This window comes from Rhinatrema bivittatum, chromosome 1, assembly GCF_901001135.1.
Source record: "Rhinatrema bivittatum chromosome 1, aRhiBiv1.1, whole genome shotgun sequence".
Taxonomy (NCBI): domain Eukaryota; kingdom Metazoa; phylum Chordata; class Amphibia; order Gymnophiona; family Rhinatrematidae; genus Rhinatrema; species Rhinatrema bivittatum.
In genome coordinates this window covers 609,701,219-609,720,060 of record NC_042615.1, presented here as the reverse complement: position 1 = coordinate 609,720,060, position 18,842 = coordinate 609,701,219, and the positions used below count along the sequence as shown (strand labels likewise).

The following is an 18,842-nucleotide window of genomic DNA, read 5'->3' as shown; positions in this document are numbered from 1 at the left end:
TGCCCGAGCGTAGGAGAACCATCCACTTCCTGGTACCTGTCATTTCAAACGTCATTTGAAATGACGTTTGAAATGACAGGTACCAGCGCACCCAGGATACTGTATAGGCGCTGTATAGCGCTCTATACAGTACAATGGATTGCGTGGGCCTAACGCTTCACGGACGCTTCTTGGACGCGGCTTGCATTTGCATGCTATTTAAATACAGTATCGAGCGGTAGGTGATCTGAACTGTGTGTGCGGCAAACGTGGGTGTGCCCGGCACTAACGCACCTCTTCCTACCGCTTATCGGCCTGTAACTGTAAAGTATTTACATATTTTAAATGTATATACCACTTTCACTCCCTTCTAAGAAGCTTTGGGTGATGACTTTGAATGATTTTCATTTATAGAGTGTTACTAATGTACAAAATAATGCCTTCTTTACTTTCATTCCTTTAGGAGAATTCAGTACGAACACTTCCTAGTCTTCAGCCAGAGCAAACATCTGTACCGCTCCTTTTTGCCTGTACTGCCAGTGCCAAAACGGTGGTAGCCAATCCTTTATTGCATCTCAGCAATTTGACGCATGATATATTAGATACCATAATTAACTTGGATTCACCTCCTTGTCCAGAAATGCAGAACAACAAGGTACACATTTTTCTTATTTTTGTAATGAAAGTGTAGTTTCTGTGTTAGTCCATTTACATGCTACTTATAAAGATTGACCAAGTTGTAGGTGATTCCTTTTATTATGCATGTAGAAATTGTACAAACCAAAGCCTTAAAATATAAGAAACTAAAATTAGTTATGAAATCAATCACGGCTGAAGACAACAGCTGATAATGTCTAATTCACATTAACACAAGGGAAAAGGTCCCAACAAAGAAAAAAAAAAGTAAAACAAAAATTATACATCATATCTCATAATGCCCATAGGCTAACCAAAAACAGTTAATGTACATCCAAATCCCCTGAAAATATTAAGGGAGCCCCAGAAGAATCAGGGGCAGAGGACAAAGTTCTACCTGCCTTATCCCTGAAGAAACCCACCAATTGCTGTGGATCACAAAATACAAAGCCCTTAATAGTTGATCACACATTTACAGGGGAATCTTAAAACAAAACTTATACCCAGAAACTATACTTCCTGTTATAAGGACAGGAGCCATTTTCTCCTTTGTGTTATTTGAGAAATATCAGGTAACATACAGAGTTTGACTAAAAAAACAATCATTCTCCCAGGACAAGCAGGATGGTAGTCCTCATATATGGCTGACATCATCTGATGGAGCCAATCACGGAATACTTTTGTCAAAGTTTCTAGAACTTTGGCACCTACTGGGCATGCCCAGCATGGCTATAACCCTGCATCCAGCAGGGGTCTCCCTTCAGTCTCTTTTTTTTCCACGCAGCTCCTGATTGGAATTTTTCCTCAGGAAATTTTCTTTAAAACTTGCAAACGTTTATACCCTCTAGGGGTCTCCTTTCTTCGCCGTCGATCACCGGGTCGTACGGTAAGTTTACCCCGTTTTTCGGTCTGTTCCCGGCGGGGACCTCTGTGGGCCTTGTTGGCACCGACCGCGACCGCTCTAAATTTTTTGACAGCCACGATGGCGACGGGTTTTCATCGATGCCCGAACTGTCCGAGAACTATGTTAATCACAGACCATCATTTGGTTTGTGTCTTATGTCGCGGACCGTCGCACGATGTGGATACATGTACCGATTGTCCCCAAATGACCCCGAAGGGCCGTAAGGCACTTTTAGAAAAAATGGCGCTGATATTTCAACGTCAGTCTCCACAGGCGCCATCGACTCGATCCCCGGCGAAGCATCGACATTGATCCCGAAGCTGAAGACTCCCGATCGGTGTCTGTCCTCGGCGTCTACGTCATCGATGCCGGAGTCGGGAAAAGCAGAGCACCGAGAGAAGCACAGACGCAAGCATTGAAGACCGGAGCCTTCCACTTCCACAGTGTCGGTGGAGCCATAGACTGAACCACTGAAGAAGACCCGGCCCGAGGAGCATCCCGTGCCCTCGATGCCGGATGCGCCTTCGGTGGAAAGGGCTACCGAGACTCCACCGGGACCGGTAGACCCTCTGGTATTGCCCGTGGCGCCTCCCATTCCGGACCTGGGGCTCACCACCCCAGCGCTCTGAGAGGAATTGCACCAGATGGTGCAAGAGGAGGTGGTCCAGGCTATCCAAGGCCTCCCGCGACCACCGATGCCAGCACCAGTGCCTGTGCCGGAACTGGCACCAATGCCTCCGGTGCTGCTGCCTCTCCTGGATAAACTGGATTTGCTTATCGGTGCCCTGCCGGGGGCACCGAGAAAATCACAGTTACCCATGGTCCATCGACACCCATCCCACTTTCATTGGGAGAAAAGGATACATCTATTCCGGAGCTTGTCCTGGGACCGTCGGGAGTGCTGCTACAGGTGAAGTCCCCGATGTCATCAGTGCCCTTGCATCCGGTATCGATACCGGACCTCGATTTCTCGATGCCAAGACCAGGTCCATCGATGCTGGCACCGATACTTATAAGACCTAGACCTCTGGCTGGAGAAGTTCCAAGTTTTCCATTTGGACCACCGAGGGATGCCGGAGATCAACCCTGGACGGATGATTCAATAGACTCCCAGGACTCAACAGAAGTTCCGTCGGAGCAGTTTCCTCCAGACGAAAGGTGCAAGTCTCCACCAGAAGATCTCTCCTTTATTAATTTTATAAAGGAGATGGCGGAGACTATTCCATTCCAACTGCAGACAGAAGAGGATTCCAGGCATAAAATGCTGGAAATGCTGCAATTCCTGGATCCCCCAAAGGAAATCATGTCTGTCCCAGTTCATGAGGTGCTGCAGGATTTGATGCAGTGCAACTGGGAGCATCCTGGATTGGTTCCTCCAGTGAACCCTAAGACGGACGCTATTTACCTAGTCCAGCCTTCCCCGGGGTTCCAGAAGACGCAATTAGCTCATCAGTAGGTGGTGGTGGAGTCCGCCCAAAAGAGGGCCAAGCGTCCAAAGCCCCATTCCTCGGCGCCACCTGGGAAGGAGCAGAAATTTCTCGACGCTTTAGGCCGCAGGGTGTTTCACGGGGCCATGCTTATCTCGCATATTGCGTCATATCAGTTATATATGACACAGTACAACCGTAACCTGTTTAAACAGCTGCAGGAGTTTGGAGAGTCCCTTCCAGAACAGCTTCAAGACCAGCTGAATTCCATTATAAAGAAGGGATTCGACGTGGGAAAACATGAGGTCCGATCGGCATACAATGTCTTCGACATGGCATCCCGCTTATCAGCGGCGGGTATCAGCGCTCACCATTGGGCTTGGCTGAAGTCTTCCGATTTCCGACCCGAAGTACAGGATCGTTTGGCCGACCTCCCATGCACAGGAGATAACCTGTTTGGAGAAAAAATCCAGGAGATGGTGGCCCAACTGAAGGACCATAGTGAAACACTTCGTCAGCTCTCAGCGGCCCAGGCGGAGCTTTCAGCTTCCTACAAGCGGCCGTTCAGACATGAAACTAAATGGATGGCATACAGGACCCGAAGGTATTGTCCACCAGCGACTCATGCTCGACCGTCCCAGCCCTTCCTGAAGTCTGCACCGCACTAGCCTCAGGCTCAGAAAGCTCAACCTCCTGCCCAACCTGCTCCTGCAGCGGGATTTTAACTTCCACCTTCAGAGTGAAGACCATCCCCCGTTGCCCAATCTACCTGTAGGCGGCCGCCTATGCCACTTCTCCACCAAGTGGCTAACCATCACCACCAACCAGTGGGTGCAGTCAGTGATCGCTCAAGGCTACCATCTAAATTTCCTCTCCATCCCGTCGGACACTCCACCTCTGCCGGGGTGGCCCTCTTCCGACACCTGTCATCAATTGCAACAGGAGATATCCTCCCTGCTGCAAGCAAATGCCATAGAACCGGTTCCTCTTTCCCAAAGAGGACACGGATTCTACTCCCAATACATTTTAATCCCAAAAAAGACTGGAGGAATTTGCCCGATATTAGACCTACGGGCCTTAAACAAACATCTTTGGAAAGAGAAATTTTGGATGGTAACCTTGGGCTCTTTGCTTCCACTTCTTCAATAAGGGGATTGGCTTTGCTCTCTCGACCTAAAAGATGCATACATGCACATTGCAATTACTCCGTCTCACAGGAAATACCTCCGCATCCTGGTAGGGAACCAACATTTCCAGTACGGGGTCCTTCCATTCGGCCTAGCGTCAGACCCTCGGGTTTTCACGAAGTGCCTGGCAGTAGTAGCTGCATACTTAAGACTGGGCACTCATGTCTATCCTTACCTGGACGACTGGTTGCTGACAGCTCAGTCATCAGGAGTTCTTCACTCCCTTCACCTTACAGTACAGCTTCTACTACCATTGGGGTTTCTAATCAATTATCAGAAATCCCATCTGCTCCCGTCTCAGTTCCTCTCCTTTATCGGAGCGGATCTTGATACAATCCAAGCAAGAGCTTTTCTTCCCAGGAACCGAGCTCACACACTAGCATCATTGGCGTGGGACATAAGATCTCGTCAAACCACATGGGCTCGTCATCTACTAGTCTTGCTGGGGCATATGGCATCTTTGGTTCATATTACCCCCATGGCTCGTTTAGCCATGCGAGTAACACAGTGGACATTAAAGTCCCAGTGGTCACAGGCACATCATCCAATGTCCAACCTTGTCCACATCACCAGGCGACTTCGTCTCTCACTGGCATGGTGGATCCGGGAATCCCATCTCCTTCAAGGTCTACCCTTCCAAGCTCCAGAACCTCAAATAGATTTGACAACCGATGCTTCCACTTTGGGTTGGGGAGAGCATGCCAACAACCTGCAGTCTCAGGGAACCTGGTCAACGGAGGAGTCGCAACATCAAATAAACTGTCTGGAGCTGCGCGCAATCAGATATGCTCTCTCTGCATTTCGGAACTGTTTGTCCAACAAAACAATCCTGATCCAAACGGACAATCAGGTAGCAATGTGGTACATCAACAAGCAAGGGGGAACTGGATCCTACCTCCTTTGTCAGGAGGTAGCACAGATTTGGGCTTTTGCTCTATCTCAAACCATGCTTCTCAGAGCGACCTACCTGGCGGGTGGGTCTCTCAACCCTGTAGTTGCGGACAGTCTATTCCGGAAGTGGGGGCACCCGACCAGCAACCTCTTCGCGTCTCTGCAGAATCGCAAGGTGGACAACTTCTGATCTCTACATCACAGTCACCATGTTCCAGCTCGGGACTAGTTCGCCCTGTCCTGGAAGGAAGGCCTCCTTTATGCCTACCCACCACTTCCTCTCATCAGCAAGACTCTCATGAAGCTATGCGCGGATAGGGGTCTAATGATTCTCATAGCCCCCTACTGGCCACGTCAGGCTTGGTTTCCCATCCTTCGGGGTCTCTCACTGCATCCACAGATTCCTCTAGGCTCAGACCCGTCCCTCATATCTCAGAGGAACGGCCAGTTGCGCCACCCCAACCTTCAGGCCTTGTCACGGACGGCTTGGATGTTGAAAGGTTGATCCTACAGCCTCTCAATCTTTCGAAATCTGTATCTTAGGTCCTTGTAGCTTCACAAAAGCCTTCTACTAGAAGGTCTTATCATTTGAAATGGAAAAGATTTTCGTTGTGGTGTGCTTCAAAGGAGTTAGATCCTTTTACCTGCCCCACGAATCAGTTTTTAGACTACCTTTGGCATCTCTCGGAGTCGGGTTTACAAACCACCTCCATCAGAGTGCGTGTCAGTGCGGTGGCCGCCTTCCATAGGGGTACAGGGGATGTCTCTATCTTGACACAGCCCCTGGTGGTGCATTTTATGAAGGGCTTGCTTCACCCGAAGCCTCCTCTACGTCTACCGGCCCCGTCTTGGGGCCTCAATGTGGTTTTAGCGCAGCTCATGAAACCTCCGTTTGAGCATCTGCATTCCTGCGAGTTGCGGCATATCACTTGGAACGTCCTTTTCCTTCTGGCGTTAACGTCTGCTCGCAGGATCAGTGAGCTACAGGCGCTGGTTACATGCTCTCCTTACATAAAATTTCTTCATGATCAGGTGGTCCTTCGCACTCATCCTAATCATTTAAATCAATCCATAGTGCTGCCTATTTTCTTTCCAAAGCCCCACTCACTTCCTGCTGAGCGGGCTCTGCATTCCTTGGACTGTAAATGTGCACTTGCCTTTTATTTGGAATACACTGCAGGCCATAGGAAATCCACCCAGCTCTTTGTTTCCTTTGATAAGCTTAAGCTGGGAACCCTGGCTGGAAAGCAGACCCTGTCCTCCTGGTTGACGGACTGCATTTCCTTCTGCTATCAGCAAGCAGGCCTTCCGCTTCAGCACAGAGTTAAAGTGCCCTCCATTAGGACTATGGCAACATCGGTTGCACACCATCGTTCTGTACCTCTCATTGATATCTGCAAAGCTGCAACCTGGAGTTCTCTTCATACCTTTGCAGCACACTATTGCATAGATAAGGCTGGTACACAAGATTCTATCTTTGACCAGTCTGTTCTTCGCAATCTATTCTCAACGTAATATACAACTTCCTTCTACACCCGTTGGGATATTCAGGCTGCCCATATACCAAAGAATCACTCCTATTGTTGTGCCTGTTGCAAATCTTTGGGTGTTTTCGGTACATGCGTGGGCATCCTCAGCTTGTTATTCACCCATATGTGAGGACTACCATCCTGCTTGTCCTGTGAGAAAGCAGAGTTGCTTACCTGTAACAGGTGTTCTCACAGGATAGCAAGATGTTAGTCCTCATGAAACCCACCCGACACCCTGCGGAGTTGGGTACGCTTGCGATTTATTATGTTATTTTTTACACGCTCTTTTTTTTTGCTATACATAAGACTGAAGGGAGACCCCTGCTGGATGCAGGGTTATTGCCATGCTGGGCATGCCCAATAGGTGCCAGTCAAAATTCTAGAAACTTTGACAAAAGTATTCCGTGATTGGCTCCATCAGATGATGTCACCCATATGTGAGGACTAACATCCTGCTGTCCTGTGAGAACACCTGTTACAGGTAAGCAACTCTGCTTTCTCTGTGGACAAGCAGACAAATAGCCACACAGGTGGGGTCATCCTCTGGCACTCTCCTAAAGTTAATTTGAAAAATTATCACTGAACTTTCCATGATTCATTTCATTTATTGTCATTTATCAATTGCTTTCTAGATAAAATTACCCAAAACAGTGTACAACAGAAATATAACAATTGCATAAAAATATATAAAATCAACCAAGATATGATTGCCTTACCCCATATACAGTACCAGCCCATTCAGCCAAAAGCATCAAACAAGTCGTCGGGTATTTCCTAAACTGCAACAAATTGGTTTCTTTTCTAAAGGCCTGATTTTGTAAGCACAAATGACGAAAAGCTTATACTGAAGAAAGTTGCAACTGGCATTTCTGAGAAGACTGGGAAACCCGACCACTACAGTACCATTTCAATTTACCACTGAAATGTGGAGGACATCACTCTTTCATGATCTTAAATGTTAGCACCAGAAATTTAAATTGATGCCGTAATGAAATGGGCATCCAGTGTAGTTGTAACAATAACTGTGCAGCAGGTACCCTTCAAGAACTATTAGTCAATTGCAACGCAGCAGCATTCTGCATAATCTGAAGCCAGTTATTTTCCCTGGAAGCCCTAGATATATAGGGGCAGATTTTCAAAGCCCTACGTGTGCCGGGCCTATTTTATAAAGGCCTGGCGACGCGCAAAGCCCCAGGACACGTGTAAGTCCCATGGCTTCGAAAAAGGGGCAGGGATAGAGGCCTCCGGCACAGCGGCCATTTGCCGTTGTCGGAGGATAGCATGCCGGCAGGCTGCCGACACAGGCGCAAGAGGTAAGTTAAAGAAAGGGGGGGTAGAATAGGGTTAGGGGAAGGAGTAGGAAGGACAGGGTAGGGGGAAGGGGAGTTCCCTCCCAGGCTGCTCCTAAATTGGAGCGGCCTGGGAGGGAACTCCCAGGCCGCTCCAATTTAGGAGCGGCCTGGGAGGAGGGTGAAGGGAGGAGGGTGAAGGTCTGCGCGCTCATGTTATAAAATCGGGCGTATCTTTTAAAATTTACCCCATAGTGCATTGCAGTAATCAAACTGAGAACACTAATGCATATGTCACTTTTTTGGGGGCCTCTAAGTCAGATTTCAATTGATTTGATGTATGTTATATTATGTTTTTTTTAGTTATGATTATGGTGATGTATTTTTTAATACTGTTGTGAACCGCCATGATTATGTAGAGAGTGATGGTATATTAATAAAATAAATGTTTACCAATTTCAGAATCATATAGCTCCTCTTTACCACCAATGCAATATGACTTTCCAGAATCAACATTGAATCCAGCTAGTGCCAGCTGGGGAGTCTCCAATCCAATCTATAACCCCTCCGTCTTCTATGAATTTAAAATCAGTCCATTTTTTCTCAACCAAACACCTGCCTTCCTTAAGCACTCATTAACTCGAGCATTGGATCTCTCCCCAAGAGCACCACCAACTGTTGTTCAAATAAAGAGAAAAGCCAAATGACCTGGTAAACCTATACAAAGGCATTGGAAAGTTATTAAAAAGAAGCAGACTATCTTGTTTCATGTCTTTAAGCTCTGATTGTTCCCCTTGAAAATGTATAGTTTACCTCCTTTTTGTATGGGAGAAGTCGATCAATTTCAAAACTTGACCCTTTAAAACCAACTAAAAACATACTAAAATAGAATGGTCTACCAAATAAAATGCACTAGACAAATACAATCAAGTAGATCACTGCTGAAGTAAAACTTTGAACATTGCTACCTTCACAGTCTCTGTACTACCCTTCAGCACAAAACCCAGCTTGAGCCTTTTCCAATTTCTCATTAATATCACAAAATTCAGAGACTTGTTTTGTCTTCAGCTTTTCAATTTAGCCACAAATATCAAATTTGAAACCAGCCAAATCCAAACTAATACCCTTGAGGATTGGAGTTTTCATCTCTACATGAGACCCTTCAGTATAATTTTTCACTTTGTAAATGGTTGGGATACCCTTTTCTGAAATTTAGTTGCCAGATTTCAGCTTCTTTTTCACAAATTTGTAAGAATGTTGTTTTCTCCTCAGTTCTTTTACTAAAAAAAAAAAAAAAATCCCTAGTTGCTTATCAGAATTGTTTGATACCATTTCTTTCATGTAACGAGGCTGAAAAATCTAAGGTAATTTAAGAAGCCATTTAAATTGTGCCGAATTTATTTTATTTATTTATTTATTTATTTTTAATTTTTATATACCGGAATTCCTGTATGCAATACAAATCAATCCGGTTTACATGTAACAAAAAGGTTGCCCTGGTCTGGGAGGTTAGACCGGGGTTTTTTACATAGAACATTGAACAATAACAATCAACCAATGAACATTAACATTAACATTATTACAAGGAACAATGAGAGTATCAATAATATTTAACAAATAATAAATAACCTTGTTCGTGTTTTGAATGGTATGTGTGTGTTCCCCTTTTTACAATAGACTTTAGTAGCCGAATGCCAGCACAGATAGCAAGTCTGGATTTACACAACTTGTTTAACTTTTTTGGGTGCATCGCATAACTCTAGTGGCTGTGGGCCTTGTGGAAGAATGTCAGAGTGTGTGATCTTTCATGAAGATGAGATTGTATTACAAATTATCATTTGAAAGGAAAGAAAGATGTTATTTCCAAGGACACCAGTACCAGATCAGTCAGTCTCATAGGAGTAGAACAAAATCTTCCTCTTTGCACCATACCAAAAAAAGGAGAACTCTGGATAGATCTCTCTCTGCATTGAAAGGGAAGATACTGCGAGAGGAGCATATGGCATCATAAAAGAGAAACTACCACATCGAAAAGCATACGGCACTGAAGAAGTCTGCACTGTTCATGGATTCGGTGCCTTAATATCAGTAGCATCAGCATTGAAGCTGACCAAACAGAAGCATCTATTACAGCATGTTCAGAAACGATTTCCTTGATGCCTTAAGTTATTGTATCAAATGGTACTGGTGCTGAAGAAACAGCTTGGCACTGACTTCACAGTTACTCTTCAAATACTGTTTTAATTCCGGAATCTGATTTTTCCTCTGTATGAACTAAACCAATATTTCCCCTTCCTGCTCTGCCTGAATACTATGCTTTTGTGCAAAGGTTAACGTCAGACTTTGTGAAAAAAAATGATAGCCATCCACTACTAAGAGTTATTCTCCATTGCAACCTATATTAGAAGAACTTCAGTTTCAATTGCAAGAGGATTCTTTTAAAGTATTATCACAGTCCATAACAATCTCCACTTTCTTCTACTTCAAATGTTAAGAGATTTTCCAGTTCTGATATCAGAGTATGAGGATTCTGATTATCCACAAGATTCTTGGCTTATTATTCAGGACAGGATTCTCCCAGACTATATGATCCATTACCAGAACACCCTAGATCAGTGGTCCCCAAACCTGTCCTGGAGGGCCACCAGCCAGTCGGGTTTTTGGGATATCTTCAATGAATATGCATGAGAGAAAATTTGCATGCACTGCCTCCATAACATGCAAATTTTCTCTCATGCATATTCATTGTGGATATCCCAAAAACCTGACTGGCTGGTGGCCCCACAGGACAGGTTTGGGGACCACTACCCTAGATGGTCTACTCCCACCGAGAATACTACATACCTAATTTTCTTAGAAAAGATGGCACAAATAATTCATTTAAATTTGAGAAAGTCTTTAAAGTTACCAGAGACCTACAAGAAGTCCTAAGATTCATAGAACTACCAAAACAGAAAAAGGCTTTGCAGGATCTTTAAGCAAAAATATGGAAGAGAAGGTTTTCAGTTTCACCTGTAGCAAAGAATATGGATTTCAAATACAATGTATAGCAATGTCCTGGTCATACAACTGTGCTGTTGAATCAGCTATGAGACAAGCTAAGAAATCAAAAACCCATTCAAGTATGTCACCAGGAAAAACCCCAAAGTTCTTTGATGTGACAGGGAAGTTGTTCTTCCAAACTTCAAATTTTCAAGCTAGAATATTAGCAGATCAGTTGTAAATGGTATAGTACATATGTAACACCTTGCAGAAATTAAAGGGAATGGCACAAGACTTACAAAAAGAACAAAGTTCAAAGATTTCCACAATACTTCTAGAGGTGGAAGAATGTGCCAAACACCAACATCAATTTGACTCCTTTGGCAAGTTACATGTAAGACATTGATAAGACAGGCTAAGAGAGAATTTGAAAAAAAATTGGCCATAAAGGCAAAAAATCATAATAAAAACTTAAAAAAATATATCCAAAGCAGAAAATCTGTGAGAGAGTCGCTTAGACTGATAGATAAACGAGGGATTAAAGGGGCACTTAGGAAAGTTAAGGCCACTGTGGAAAGACTAAACATTTCTTTGCTTCGGTATTTATTGAAGATGTAGCAGAGATACTCATTCTGGTGACGATTCAGACAAACTGAGCCAAATCACGGTGAACCTGGAAGATATAGTAGGCCAGATTGACAAACTGAAGAGTCATAAGTCACCTGGACCAGATGGTATATACCCCAGGGTTCTGAAAGAACTAAAAAATGAAATTTCAGACCTATTTCAATTAAATTGTAACCTATCATTAAAATCATCTGTTGTACCTGAAGACTGGAAGGTAGCCAATGTAACCCTAATATTTAAAAAGAGCTCCAGGGGTGATACGGGAAACTATAGACCAGAGAGCATGACTTCAGTATCGGGAAAAATTCTGGAAACTGTTATAAAGAATAAAATTATAACATTTAAATAGACATAATTTAATGGGACAAAGCTAGCATGGATTTACCAGAGGGAAGTCTTGCCTCTTAAGTCTCCTACATTTTTGTTTTTTGAAAGGATGAGTAAACATGTGGACAAAGTTGAACCAGTAGATATGGTGTATTTGGATTTTCAGAAAACATTTGACAAAGTCCCTCATGAGAGGTTTCTAAGCTAAAAAGTCATAGGATAGGAGGCTATGTCCTTTTGTGGATTGTAAACTGGTTAAAGAGAGTAGGATTAAATGGTCTTTTTTCACAGTGGAAAAAGGTTAACAGTGGAGTGCCTTAGGGATCTGTATTTGGACTGGTGCTTTTTAATATATTTATAAATGATCTGGAAAGGGGTATGACTAGTGAATTTATCAAATTCGTGGATGACACAAAATTATGCAGAATAGTTAAATCTCAAGTGGATTGAAACAAATTGCAGGAGGACCTTATGAGACTGGAAGATTGCGCTTCCAAATGGCAGATGAAATTTAATGTGAAAAATTTCAAGGCGATGCATATAGGGAAAAATAACCCTTGCTGTAGTTACACAGTTAGGTTCTACTTTAGAAGTTACCACCCAGGAAAGAGAGATCTAGGCATCATAGTCGACAATACATTGAAATAATCTGCTCAGTGTGCTTTGGCAGTCAAATAAGCAAACAATGTTAGGAATTATTAGGGCGGGAATGGCAAAACGGTGGATGTCATAAATCCTCTGTTTATTGCTCCCTGGTGAGACCACACTTTGAATAACGTGTGGAGTTCTGGTTGCCATGTCTCAAAAAAGATATAGTTGCACTGGAGAAAGTGCAGAGAAGGGCAACCAAAATAAGGGCATGAACAGTTCCCCTATGAGGAAAGGCTAAAGAAGTTAGGGCTGTTCAGTTTGGAGAAGAGATGAATAAGGGGGGATATGATAGAGGTCTACAAAATCAAGAAAGGGCTTGAACAGGTTAATGTAAATTGGTTATTTACTGTCTCAGATACTAGAAGGACTAGGGGGGTACGCCATAAAGTTAGCAAGTAGCTCAATTAAAAAAAATCAAAGAAAATTATTTTTCACACAGCACACAGTTGAGATCTGGAGTTCATTGCCTGAGGATATGTTTACGGCTGTTAGTTTAACTGGGTCTAAAAAAGGTTTTGGATAAGTTCCTAGAAGAAAAATCCATAAACTGCTATTAATCAATAAGGAATAGCTTGAGATCTATTTAATTTTTGGGTACTTGCCAGGTACTTGTGACTTGGATTGGCCACTGTTGGAAACAGGATGCTGGGCTTGATGGACTTTTGGTCTGATCCAGTACGGCATATCTTATGTTCCTATGACACAGCTGCTGGATTGTCAGCTGCAGCAATAGGGATCAGAAGTCTAGCTTGGTTGAAAGAATCAAGGCTAAGACATGATGTGCACAAAAATCTTGCAGATGCTCAAGTGACTAAGGTAATGGAAGAAGTAGAGGCTATAAAGGAATACTGTAATGTTCTGCAGACCTTATCTTCAGCCATTGTGGATTAACCTTCTCGTAGGTGTTTTCAGCAGCCATCTTATAAACCATTTTATTATCCTCAAAGGAGATGTCAACCATATACGTATTACAGATAACAGAAATTACTACAGCAACAACCTCAGCCATGATAACTATCCCAGCTTAGGAACCAGTGGAAAGACTTGAGAAGGGATTACTTGGTCATAGTGACGTTGAAGGAAGATGTAATATAGTCAAATTTTGAATAGTTTGCAGTGGAGAAAAGCAGTTCAGTGAGAGACCAGCAAAGAGCAAATTGCAGTAGTCTAAACGGGAGGTGATAAGAACAGATGTTTCCCGTCGATAGCAGGGCTGAATTAGCCATGCTGTCATGGGATCTGTCAATCAGGCCCGGGAGGCGGAGCTTGTCAAAGCAGAGAGCACAGCTTTGCGCAGGAAAGTAACGGAATCTCCTCAGTCTGTTTTTTCCGCGAGCGGGATCGCACGCGGAGCTGATCTCTCCTCAGTGTTTAAAGATAGAATTAAAATGTCAAAACCGGGGTTTAAACCCTGTCCTTGTGGCAAAGTAATGTCGGTCTCGGACGGACACGACCGATGTTACAAATGTCTCGGACCACATCACAATCGAGAGGATTGTGAATTCTGCTCTAAGATGTCACCTAGAGCATTAAAACAAAGGGCGTATAGGCTTCAGGAACTTTTTGCCTCAAGAGATCCGTCGGAGGCTCATTCATCGCCTGGCCCACTAACTTTATCGGCTCCATCAAGGAAAAGAACTTTGTCACTGGATCCTAAATCCTCCACTCTGGGAGGTAAGGGAAGCAGAAAAAAACGAAGGCCAATGGATTCTCAGAAATCCTCAGAGCCTGTAGAGCCGCAACATACCTCGTCAGAGAAGGAAACCTCGGCGCCGACAACTTCCGGGACTACGGCGCTGTCTGCGCATAACACATTTGCGCCGAGAAAGGCATCTACGCACAACCTAGCACTTCCGGCGCGCATGGCGCAGAAGAAACCACCACACGCAACACATACGCGCACGGCGCCGGGAAAATCTGCGCATACGGCGCCGACTACAGAAAAACTTACGCACACGGCGCCGATAACCCTGCTGCGTTCAGGATCAGGAACATATGCGCATACAACTACAACCACGCACAGATCTACTTCCGCGCACAAATCTACAAGCGCGCATAAGGCTACAGCCGCGCGTACCTGCGCATAAGTCTACAGTCGCGCATAACTCTACATCTGCGCGTAAGCATGTATCCGCGCATAAATCCAAATCTGCGCATAGATCAAAATCTGAGCATATAAACCATAATTATTCACCACAAAAATTAAAGGCTCAGTTGAAGCGACAAAGTTACCGTTCACACAGCTCTTCTTCGGAGGCTGATGCCACAGACACTGACTCATCGTCTGACAATTATCATAAGCACTCAGGTCACTCCCACCTTAAAAAATTGACAAAGAGGAGTGCTAAATGGGAAATAAGTCCTTCGACTTCTAAATCTTCCCGTAGAGTGCCATCTAGTACCTGCTCAAATAGAGAGGTGGTACAAATTCTTTCCTCTAATACTTCTTCAGATTCGGAAGACTTAAGAAGTACTTCATTCAATAAAAAACAAAAGGACATGAAAGTTCCTACTACTTCACCTCAAAATAACTCTATGGACCTTAAAGCAGGTACCTCACAACAACAAGACAATCGTATGATAATGCCCTCTCATACAAGAGAAGCATTTCATCAATTGTCTCAGTCTTTAGCAGGTTTTTATGAAACGCTGCAATCATCATTTAAATTGACTAATAGTGCTGATGACAATTCTACGGAACATAAAGCACAGTTTAATGAAGAGCAGTCGGCAGAACCACCTATATCTCCCATGGTAAACCGACCAGCCTCTCCAACTCATATACATGATACATCTTTTGATTCTCCTTCAATACAAACATCCCCATCATCATCTGTGGGATGTTTATCGGATTCGCAGGATCAAATACAGGAGCCGTATTCCCCTCCTGAAGACCTTACATACCCAAAATTCCTAGAAAAAATGGGTACCATACTACAGCTAGAGGTCCAAAAAGAAACAGACCCTAGAGCAGAAACTCTTGGTCTTCTAAAGATTTTTGATACTCAAATGGAACCAACATCTCTTCCACCACAAGACATCCTGCATTCAATCTTACAAAAATCCTGGGAAGCGCCTTATACAATTGCAGCCGTTTCCAGGAAAACAGACATTAAATTTCGAATGAAGAAAGCATCACTATACACTCTACCACAATTACCTCACGCTTCAATTGTAGTAGAGTCGGCAATGCAAAGGTTCAAGAAAACAGTCACATACCACTTTCCCACCTGGGAAAGACAACAAATCTAGATGAGGTTGGCAGGAAAATATATCATAACTCAATGTTAACTGCACGAATTATGCAACATCAGTTCTACATGGTACAATACCTATATGAGTGCATACAAGCCATGAAAGGTATGCTTTCCTCCACTGCTGATCAGATACCTCCGCCTCTTCATGACATGGAGGAATGTTCTCGACATCTTTTGCGCTCAATCTATGAAGCACATGAGACATCATCCAGGGCATCAGCAACAGCCATTGCAGGCCGCAGACTAGCATGGTTACGTTACAGTTCAATATGTGAAGACTTGCACGAGAAACTTACAAACCTTCCATGTACAGGAGATAACCTGTTTGGAGAAAGGTTCCAAGACGCAGTCAGCAAATTAAAAGAAGAAGCTCTAGCAGTACAATCATTAACATCACATCCTACTTATTCGACTACATGTCGTTATATGGGATTTACTTGTAGGCAAACATATGCCTGGAGACCTTATAGATCTTATCAATCTTTTTGAAACCAACCATACCCTACTTACCAACGTCCTGCTCCGCAGAACAATACCTCAAACCAACGTAGGGGTAAACCACGTAACCAGAGGCAGCAGGCACAACAACCTGCTACTGCAGCAAAACAGACTTCATCGTTTTAGTTACTCAGCCGCCTCCACAATATCAAGCTCCACCAGGCAGAATTCGTTCTTGCCTGAATGCCTGGGAAAGAATAACATCAGATCAATGGGTTTTGGAGATAGTACGTCAAGGTTACCAACTCCAATTTCTCACAAAACCACCATATTGCCTCATCTTTCCACAATCAAGACTCACAATTCTCATCCACAACTGGGGGAGGAAATTGCTTTATTTCGCAAACAACAAGCAATTCAACAAATCCACCCACATTCCCATTTAGCAGCATTTTATTCTCCGTACTTCCTCATACCCAAGAAGTCGGGGGGGGGGGGGGGTCTTCGCCCCATACTAGACCTAAAGGAATTGAACAAATTTCTCATCAAGGAGAAATTCAAAATGGTGTCATTGAAGTCAATTCTTCCTCTCATTCAGACCAACGATTTTAATGTAAAATAGGGCGGACTACGCCCTATTCTCTTGGTTATCTGGAAACCGATGTGATATCTCGATTGAATGTCGGTATATAAAAGAAATAAATAATAATAATAATAATGTGCTCCATCGATCTGAAGGATGCTTACACGCACATTCCAATCCATCCATCCTCGTGGCGTTACCTATGCTTTCGCTACAGGCATCAACACTACCAGTACAAAGTTCTTCCCTTTGGCCTTTCGGCTGCACGCAGAGTATTCACCAAATGCATGATAGTGGTGGTGGCTCATCTCAGGAAACAAGGTATAACCATCTTTCCATATCTGGACGATTGGCTCATGATAGCCTCAACTCCAAACATCTTACTGGATCACCTCCATCGGGTGATACACTGTTTGCAAGAACTAGGGTTGGTGATCAATTTTCAGAAATCACACCTACAACAAACACAACAGTTGCAGTTCATATGCGCATGCCTGGATACTACGTGCAACAGAGCATACCTCCCAGTCGACAGAATATCACATTTCCGTCAACTTCTACACACCTTGAAACATACTCAGAGGCCATCGGCAAGACAAGTCTTGGTAATTCTGGGCCACATGGCAGCGGCGAACTTCACGGTTCCCAACACCAGGTTACACGTGAGACGCCTACAATGGGGTCTAAAGTGCCAATGGAAACAGCATTCACAACCATTGATGCAGAAGGTATCGCTGACCGCAGAAATGAAAAAAGATATAGCATGGTGGCTCCTAGATTCCACCCTGTCCAAAGGAGCATTGTTCAGCCCCCCTCCTCACAATGCAGTCCTAACCACAGATGCGTCTCGCAAGGGATGGGGTGCACACCTCGAGATTTACGAAACCCAAGGGTTATGGACGATCTCAGAACAGAATCTACAAATAAATCTACTGGAACTCAGAGCGATTCGCAATGCACTGCGAGTCTTCCAAGACCACCTGAAAGGGTGCAGGGTCATGATCTACACAGACAACCAAGTAGCGATGTTTTACATCAACAAACAAGGAGGGTCCGGTTCATGGTCCCTCTGCAAGGAGACCCTGACAATCTTCAAACACGCTCACAAGAATTGCATACATCTCCAAGCAACTTACCTACCTGGAATTGCAAACACAAGAGCGGACAGACTAAGCCGCATCTTTCATCCTCACGAATGGACACTCAATACAGAACTAGTCCAGGACATATTTCTGCAGTGGGGAACACCTTTGATAGATCTTTTAGCAACAGAGACCAATGCACAGGTTCCCAACTTCTGCTCCATACGACCAAGCCAATTCAGGATCGCCCAAGATGCCTTCCTCATTCCGTGGACGACAGGCCTTCTCTATGCCTTTCCTCCCATACCTCTCATAACAAGAACAATTCAGAAGTGTGTAGGGGACAAAGCTCAACTGATACTCATAGCCCCGGCATGGCCGAGGCAGCCATGGTACAGTTTCCTGCTTCGACTATCCATCAAGGATCCAATTCCATTACCGAATCGTCAAGATGATCTCAGCCAAGATCAAGGAATACTCCTACACCCGCTACACTCATCTCTACACTTGACAGCTTGGAGATTGAAAGGCTCCTTCTGACAGAACAAGGAGTTTCCACTTCAGCACACTTCATTTTGTTACAATCAAGAAAACTCTCAACCAGGAAAAATTATAGCTATAAATGGAAACGCTACTCTGCCTGGTGCACTTCCAAAGGTGTACCACCATTGGACTGTTCCCCGGAATTGCTCATTGATTATCTTCAAACACTATATGTAGCTGGTCTAGCAACATCATCCATCAGAGTTCATCTCAGCGCCATAGGTGCCTATCATAGACCAATCAATGACATTCCTATATCCAATCACCCATTACTGACTCGTTTCATGACGGGTTTAACACACATTCGTCCTCCGATATCCAAACCTCCAGTTCCATGGAACCTCAACATAGTTCTGGAACAGCTCATGCTTTATCCCTTTGAAACCATGGACTCTGCACACATTAAATACCTCACCTGGAAGGTGGTATTCCTGGTTGCAGTAACATCAGCACGAAGAGTTAGCGAATTACAAGCTTTGGTCCATTATCCTCCATACTTGCAATTTCATC

The 18,842-nt window shown here is 44.1% G+C and overlaps 1 protein-coding gene across 3 annotated transcripts in view; it reads left to right on the top strand.

Moving 5' to 3' along the window:
* DMXL1 (Dmx like 1) overlaps window positions 1-18,842 on the top strand; it is a 692,618-nt gene that overhangs the window by 480,303 nt on the left and 193,473 nt on the right. For all 3 annotated transcript variants that reach the window (XM_029570948.1, XM_029570967.1, XM_029570958.1), the window contains exon 25: window positions 443-634. In XM_029570948.1, coding sequence (XP_029426808.1) covers window positions 443-634 — 192 coding nt within the window. The remainder of the gene's footprint in view (window positions 1-442; window positions 635-18,842) is intronic.